The 8,791-nt window shown below is 44.1% G+C and overlaps 1 protein-coding gene across 1 annotated transcript; it reads left to right on the plus strand.

Moving 5' to 3' along the window:
* Positions 1–7,821: 7,821 nt before the first annotated feature.
* On the plus strand, positions 7,822–8,394 carry LOC136133634 (processed variable antigen-like). Its single transcript, XM_065890865.1, has one exon. The coding sequence runs from the start codon at positions 7,822–7,824 to the stop codon at positions 8,392–8,394; it is 573 nt and encodes a 190-aa protein (XP_065746937.1).
* Positions 8,395–8,791: the final 397 nt, after the last annotated feature.

An 8,791-nucleotide genomic window follows, 5' to 3' on the forward strand; every position in this document is an offset into this window, starting at 1 on the left:
TAAAGTCCTATCTCTTCAGGGCCTCTGGGTTTAACATCAGAGCTGGCAAATTAATACAGTCATTATACAGCCAAAGCTGTATCACTTACCGGTTCATTATTGTTGGAATCAAAATTCATACTTTTCTGGATCTCCCCAGGGTTAGGCACTAGATAGGGAAGTTTATCATTCTGCAAAATAATTCTTCCCGGTTCTCTCTCCACTGTGCTAAGAGAAACAGCCAATCATGTTTTTACCTTAATTTTCAAATTAATGGGTCTTGTGCTGACAAGCTAGGAGAGGCTCCTTCTTTCCTGGTTCCATCCAGCACCCCTTCTCCGACTCTGCCACCTGCACGGAGAGGAAGAGTGGAATCTCTGATTTCTTGCCCGTCCCCAAATCTCACGTCGGGGTCACGGAATTTGCTCAGCATCCTTGATAGTCAAAATACCGAGCTATTTCCTAATTTTCAGGTTGTGGCTTCTCAAAAGAAGAGGCAATCTTGCAAACGTGGGCCTTGATGAGGGAGCTGCCCTGCCAGGCAGGTGCCCGTCTAAAGGATGCTGACCAAGCCCTCTGGACAGCGTGGGTTTGCAGGATCTGTAGACAGAGGGAGACTGGGAAGCTATTGAAGACGGTAAATGCCAGTTTTTTACAGACTAGGACATTTTCAGTCGAACATAGCTTCCCAGGTCGTGTAACCAATTTACTCTTTTTTAAAATTAATTTTAATTGGAGTGTAGTTGCTTTACAATGTTGCGTTCGTCTCTGCCGTACAGCAGAGTGACTCAGCTATACGTATACATACATAATCTGCTCTTTTTGGATTTCCTTCCCATTCAGGTCTCACAGAGCATTGAGTAGAGTTCCCTGTGCTATACAGTAGGTGCTCATTAGTTATCTATTGATATTTTATGCATAGTAGTGTATATATGTCAATCCCAATCGCCCAGTTCATCCCACCCCCCTTCCCCCACTAGTATCCATACATCCGTTCTCTACATCTGTGTCTCTATTTCTGCTTTGCAAATAAGTTCATCTGTATCATTTTTCTAGATTCCACATATAAGCGATATTATACAATGCTTGTTTTTCTCTTTCTGACTTAAGACGTGGATGGACCTAGGGACTGTCATACCAATTTACTCTTATTCTAATATTTAGCTTTTAATAATTTTGATTAAATGTTTTATCTGAACAAATAATGTTGCCCACTTGAGGTCAAAATCAGATTTTTTTTTTCTTTAGAATTATGAACTAGGAGAGAGACTTTTTTTTTTTTAACAGCTTTATTGGAGTATAATTGCTTTACAGCGTTGTGTTAGTTTCTGCTGTATAACAAATTGAATCACCTTTATGCAGACGTATATCCCCATATCCCCTCCCTCTTGCGTCTCCCTCCCACCCTCTTTAGACCACCACTCTGAAAGAGAAAAACAAATACCGTATGCTAACACATATATATAGAATCTAAAAAAAAAAGAAATGGTTCTGATGAACCTAAGGGCAGGGCAGGAATAAAGACACAGATGTAGAGAATGGACTTGAGGACACGGGGAAGGGGAAGGGTAAGCTGGGCCTAAGTGAGAGAGTAGCGTGGACATATATACACCACCAAATGTAAAATAGATAGCTAGTGGGAAGCAGCTGCATAGCACAGGAGAGGGACTGCTTGATTTCCAAGTAGATTCTACTGTGTCTGAATCCCTGAGCAGCACCCCCTTTCTCTTTTTTTTCTGTTATTTCTTCTTCTTGCTAGCATTTGCCGTCTCCGTTTGTACCTGATGCCCACAGGACGTTTAGAGAAGCATGACTGTGGAAGGACAGATTCAAATCACAAGAAACACATGCTTCAGATGGAGCATTTTTTTTCCCCAGAATTTTTCGGCAGCCGGAGAAACAATATGGTCATTTCACTCCTACCACCCAGTGAGGGGCAGCCGTGGAAAGTTCCAGAGAAAGTGCTACTGGCTCAGTATGCAGGAACCCTAGCTGCTGTGTGTTTTGGGGACAGAATCTTCACACCTTTCTGAAGCCAGCATGTAGTTTTCTTAGCTGTGAACTCATGATGCTCAGATGCTTCATTTGATCAGGACTCCTCGTTCTGGGACACCACCTACATTTCCGCATATGATTTACGGGATTGAATCATCAATGTGCTCCCAGAACTCTCAACATCACCTGAGTTTCAGAATCCATGTTTCTTATTTTGACAATCCATGATTTCCTCCATCGCTTTTAGAGTAAACTTTTTTTTTTTTTTTTTGCTGTACGCGGGCGGGCATCTCACTGTCGTGGCCTCTCCCGTTGCGGAGCACAGGCTCCGGACGCGCAGGCTCAGCGGCCATGGCTCACGGGCCCAGCCGTTCCGCGGCATGTGGGATCTTCCCGGACCGGGACACGAACCCGCGTCCCCTGCATCGGCAGGCAGACTCTCAACCACTGCGCCACCAGGGAAGACCTATAGTAAACTTTTTGTATCAAACACTTCATTGTATGAGTTCCTTTTCTAGAAAGGCAATGAGTATGAAGACCCTTTCCATAAAAACTATTCCAGGGACAGATACGCTGTCGGCGACCGTGAGCATGCCACCCCATGGGGACAAGTTATAATGACTTAAATCAGTCTACTTGGCATCATTTTCAAATTTATCCAAATGGCAAAAAATTCTTTTTAAGATGAGACGGGATTCAACTCAGCCACCCAAGCTGGCGTCAACGTGCCGAGGCTCCATTTGATAGCTCTCTGTAAGTGAAAGTATTTATAACTTCTCTGAGCTTTCTACCCCCAGTTACAAGAAATGAAATTCCACTTGGGTTTCTCAGTGCTGTGGTCGCTCCTTTGCAGTGTAGAATGGCTGCTGGGCTGCGTAGGGATAATAACTTTGCTGAGGGGTTTATACTGAGGCAGGATTCTCCTGCCCACATCAACTCTGGGGCATTGGAGCACAGCCAAACATATTTTTCTGCTACGTGTTTTGTTATGAAGAAGTCTCCTTTTCAGAGATCTGTTCTGATGGGCGCTATTATTTTTATTTACATGTGGAATGAGAGTCAGCTCAAATGAAGGTCCAGCAAGATGCATATGGTATTGGTAAAAATGTAGATCTGGACTAAATTCGTTTTAAAATTGAATTGGATGTTTTCTTTACGGACTGGCCTGGAATGCACTTGATTGAATCACTCATTTTCTAAAAGTGTTTGTTCTTATTTTAGTGGAGATGGAAGCAGGGGTGCCATGAGGGATCAGAGAGTGGTGCATTTTGTGGCGTTTCATGTGCTTGGAAGGGACAAAAAATAATTGGCAAGAATGGACACAGGTCTCTCTTCTTTGGTGCTGCCACTGTTGGGGAATCAGATCATACAAACCAAAATTGTCTTCACGTCCCCTCTCTTGTTGATAAAAGGGAAGAGGGGCACGGCAGATGGTTTTATGCAAGTAGATCCATTAGTGAAAACACTCACTGGCTTCATTAGCCCGGACTTAGTTTCTTCAACCATTAAATGGGGATAAAATAAAAATTAGGCCTCATAGGGTTGCTGTAAGACTAGTTGATGGATGTAAAGAGTTTGGAACAGTCCCTGGCACGTGGCTAACATAAGTGTCTGCTAACTCCATGCTGTTATGATAACTAATCACCACTATTATTAATCAGACTTAGACCCCTTTTTGGCAGCTAGAGGTATTTCAACAGAGGCTGAAGAAATTCATGACTCCAAGTGCACGTCTAGTCGGATGGCTTTCACTCCTGCCTTCCTGGCTCTGTGATTTGGGGCAACTTAAGCTCTGTCAACCTCGGTTTCTTCAGCCGTAAATGGAGATAAGGACATGGAGATAAGGACATAAATGGAGATGAGCCCCACCTCATGGGGCTGTTGGACTTTTACCCGATTGAGCACGTCAAGCCTTGTGTCCACGTGGATTACCTGTGATGGTTCTGGGCATTATTCCATTCACATTGGGACCACTTGCCATGCCCTGCCATTCTGTAGCTCCTACTGTGATTCACTCCAGACATAACTTAGAGTCTCTTGTTTGTGGCAGACACTTTGCCTGCCTCATTTCCTGCCAGTTTCTGACCTAGACCTACACCTTGACATTTACCTGAGATTTTATAAATCGGAGTGAAGCCAAGATAGGATGAAGAATTTTCCATATCCATGATGTAGTAATTAACTATAATTAATTAACTATAATGGCCATGTTCATGCTTCTGAATTTAAGAGTGACAATTGGCTTCTTTTGTTTGGTCATCATGACTGATTACCCCCACAAAATTTAACATGGTGACATGCTTCTTTTCCTGTAAGGATGCTAGGAGTTAAGAGTTGGGACTTACAGGAGAAAAGCAGAAGAGATAGGTTAACTGTTCCGAGGGTAGCCTTGGGCAAAAGGCCATCCCCTCGACTGAGTGGTGAGTGTGAGTGATGCCTCTTGGTGTCTGTTGATGGCCCTGATTAGAGAGACCGAAAATTATAATTCTTGAAGTCATTCATATGCCTCCTTCTAACCTGTTGCTAAAGCAAGGAGACATAGTAGAGACCTAGCATGGGGCAAAAAGCAGTGCTCATGAATGTTTGCCGAACAGGCATTGCATAATCTAATCAGAGTTTTGTTTCTAGGGATTCATTTCAGAAGACATAGCATGACTTTCAGGATAAATCCAAATCCCCGTCATAATAAGCTTGGCAACTTTTGCTTCTATCTCCTCATCCATCTCCTTTATTTAAAAACAGGTGCCTTGAAGCTTTGGAACCTCTGACCAAGGAGGCAAATGGACCAGATTCTATTCCTGGCTCTGCGGCCCCAGCACTGCAGTTGGCTGTTCACTTGACCTTTCTTCCCTTCTCTTCCCTTAGGGAAGATGCCTGCTGAGTACAGACCCCACGGGGGCGTTGGGAGGGTTTCAAGAGTGAATACAACCATCTCCAGTTATAATACGATGCTACCAGCTACTCTGGGCCCTGGGATGAAAGATGCTGCATGAAACAGCATTGTTATTACATTTTGTTAAAAATATGGATCAAAGGCTGGCTATACAGTAAGTGCTAAATGTTAATTATTGTTATAATATCATAACAAAGCAGACGCCAGAATGCGAGATTCCATGAGAAAACCTACTATAATAAAAGCCAGTGTGAAATGTACATGTTACAAAGGTATTTGGCAAGGAAGCAGATTTGGTTTTCAAATCTCAATGAACAATTAAGCAGAATAAAAAAAAATAACTTTTAATGCTATGAAAAATATAACCGTCTTGACAACTCTTTAACATAAAAATAAGAAGCTGCCTTTTCCTCATAGAAAAGAGGGAGCGTTATTGCTTTTTTTGCCCCCAGAACAGAAGATATATTTGTAGCATTTTTGGATACAGAAAAAAAGCAACATTCTTCCTTACAATGACCCCTAAAATAACTCTCTTTGTGACAAAGATGAATTGGGAGAAAATTCTCTTAGTTTATAATAGAGCGATGAGTAAATCTAATTTTTTTTAAACTGCAAATGAGTTTATGTTCATGTACTGCCTGTTTCTCTTTCCTTCTCCAAATGCTTGTTCTCTTTGGTGACATTAGAGGATGGACTTCTGCAAGCATTTATAAATGCCACCAGCTTCTCTTAGCCCAAGCTTTTCACGTATTTTCAGATCTAGAAAGCAGAGTACGTCATGTAATACCAGCTGGGAAAAGGAGGAGAGAGAGGGAGGAAAGACATAGAAATATGGGTTTGGAAGGAGAGCCCTGTCCTAAAAACCTCAAGGTCAAGAGAAGGTAATTTCTATGTCCTCACGCTCTCTACGAATGGACCGTGTGTGAAGCCACCTAGCACACTCAACCTTTTTTCCAGAACATTGTGAGAGGTGAGTAACCAACTCTCAGGGGAAAGTCAAAGCATATCTTTATACTGGGAATTTTTACCTTTGGGGAAAGAAGGGAGAATGGAGGCGGACTGCACAGCTCAGAACAAGCTTACAGCAGTGTTGTATTATCAGCTGATTGCATCCTGGCCAGACTGCAGTTCAGTTATCTTGGTTCCACCTCCGTGTTTATCTGCTCTCACACACACCCAGCCACCTGCCAGCTATTAATCCATTCAACACTAGCTCCAGTTTTTCCTTTAAACTTTATTTTCCTGTTACTCTAACTTTTAAAAATGCATCTGTTAGAAATAAACAGGCGCCCTATCTGTTGGTACATTGGGTCATGCATTCTTTTGTCTGCAGGGGAGAAGGGGAGAGATCACAGGTAGTAAAAGGAACTGATTTGGGTTTGGGGTTGAAATGTGAACTAATCTAGACTTTGCCATTAAAAAATTTCAAGATGACTTGCCTTAGACCCCAAGGAAAACCCCTGTGCCCATGAATTTCAAAGGGAACCAGCCTCTAAAATACACCAGTCCTTGGAAGGAGGTCGCCACGCCCAGCAGATGTGCACTCCAGCTGGCCTGCCTGGGGCTTGGGGAGCAAGGACATCTTGCTTTACTCAGGACACAGTTGTTGTTTTCCCAGCCCTGTGATGTCAAGGAGCTTTCACGAGAGGGCTGCGGCAGCTGCTTGTTAAAAAATAACTGGAGGCTGGAATGACAACCTGTCATCAGGATTTTGGAGAGTGAAGCAGGTATGAGAGCAGGGCAGGGTGAGGTGTGCAAGCAGATAAGGAGAAACAGGAGGTCAGGCTGGGAGGGGCTCCTTCATCTCCTCTGGCATTTTCCATTGGATCTCAGCCTTTTCTGGGCAGGTAATTCCAGAGAAAATAGCCTGGAGTTACTGGATAGCAGAGAGTAAAAGCCATTGAAATATCCTTTGTGTCTCTACCATTTACAACTCTATCTCTCTGCTCAGCAACTGGTTTAAAAATTAGGGATTTTTTTGAATGACAATTTTAAGTTTTGATTCTTAAAGTATGTCATTCCTTTTATAACCAATGTAGTCTGTGATAGAGCATCTACCATGTGCCAGGTAGAAAGGATAAAAGTTAGGTAAGACCCAGCACTGTCCTTGATCTGCTGAAGGCTTAAAGGGCTATAGAAAATCAGTAACTGCAGAAAGGTTCCAGAGGTCCTGAAACAAGAGAGAATGGGATGGGTTAATTGTACTTGGAAGGCTGGAGGTCAAAGAGGAATGACTTTTGATCTAGGTCTTACAAGATGAGTACGTGAGTTTATCAGGTGTATCAGGTCCTATGATGGACGTTATGAGCTGAATTGTGTCCCCTCAACTTCATATGTTGAAATCCTAACCCCAGTAGCTCAGAATGTGCCTGTATTTGGAGATAGGGTCTTTACAAGATGGAAGGAAGTTAAGATGAGGTCTTTAAGGTGAGACCTGATCAAATATGACTGATGTCTTTATAAGAAGGGGACATTTAGACACAGAGACATGCACAGAAGGAAGATGATGTGAAGAGACACAAGGAGAAGATAGTCATCTCCAAGGCAAGGACAGACAGATCTTTCCCTCACAGCCCTCAGAAGGAACCAACCCTGCTGACACCTTGATCTTGTACTTCTGGCCTGCAGAACTGTGAGATGATAAATTTCTTTTGTGTAAACCACCCAGTTTGTGCTACTTTGTTAGGGCAGCCCCAGGAAACCAGTGCAAGGGGACCAAACAGTTTGGGCTTCTCACACATTAATTTGTGTCTATACCACCTGGATGGCATCTGATAAAACTTAAGTCTGGACTTAGTAGGTCTCGGGTGGAGTTCAGACTATATTAATAACAAAGCCCCAGGTGATGTCTATGCTGCTTGTCTGAGACCACACTGAGGAACAAGGCCACAGACCTGTGGGTCTAAAATTAAGCTTCGCATTAGGGTCTTCTGGTGACATTTTAAGAAGTCCCAATGCAGGCCTCTACCGAGTCCAATGAGACACAGGCCTCCACCAAGACCAATGAGACATGGGCCTCCAACAAGACCAAGGAGACACAGGCCTCCAAAAAGACCAATGAGACATGGGCCTCCACCAAGACCAAGGAGACACGGGCCTCCAAAAAGACCAATGAGACACGGGCCTCCACCAAGACCAATGAGACACGGTCCTCCACCAAGACCAGTGAGACACGGGCCTCCACCAAGACCAATGAGACATGGGTCTCCACCAAGACCAATGAGACATGGGCCTCCACCAAGACCAGTGAGACACGGGCCTCCACCAAGACCAAGGAGACACGGGCCTCCAAAAAGACCAATGAGACACGGGCCTCCACCAAGACCAATGAGACACGGTCCTCCACCAAGACCAATGAGACATGGGCCTCCACCAAGACCAATGAGACATGGGTCTCCACCAAGACCAATGAGACATGGGCCTCCACCAAGACCAGTGAGACACGGGCCTCCACCAAGACCAAGGAGACACGGGCCTCCACCAAGACCAATGAGACACGGGCCTCCACCAAGACCAATGAGACATAGCCTCCTCCAAGACCCACGAGACACAGGAGTCCCCTGAAGACCAACCAGACATAAGACTCCACCAAAGACTAATATCATGAAAAATAGGCTAGGGTCTGGGCCCCACTCATTCCCTTTCAAGCCTGCTGGGGCATCTAATGCACAGAGGTGAGACTTAGTTGACTTGGGGAATCACCGAAGGCTGCTGGTTAGCAGAAGAGACAGGCGCAGAGCTGTGTTCTAGGTGTGTCACCTGGAGTCTGGCTGTGTGGGTGAACGGCAGGGATAGCAGATGGTTCGTACTTTCTAGCCTTCCTGTTTCACCTCAGAGAAAAAACATAAACTAACAAACTCGTAAACAAAGGACACCGCTTTAAGGAAGTTGATTAGGTATAGACACAAATTAATGTGAAAGAAG

The sequence above is a fragment of the Phocoena phocoena genome, chromosome 14 (genome assembly GCF_963924675.1).
Source record: "Phocoena phocoena chromosome 14, mPhoPho1.1, whole genome shotgun sequence".
In the NCBI taxonomy this organism is placed as follows: domain Eukaryota; kingdom Metazoa; phylum Chordata; class Mammalia; order Artiodactyla; family Phocoenidae; genus Phocoena; species Phocoena phocoena.

What these genes read in the sequence shown, in the direction of transcription:
- LOC136133634 (XM_065890865.1), top strand. Translation starts at nt 7,822, where the DNA reads ATGCAGGCCTCTACCGAGTCCAATGAGACACAGGCCTCCACCAAGACC.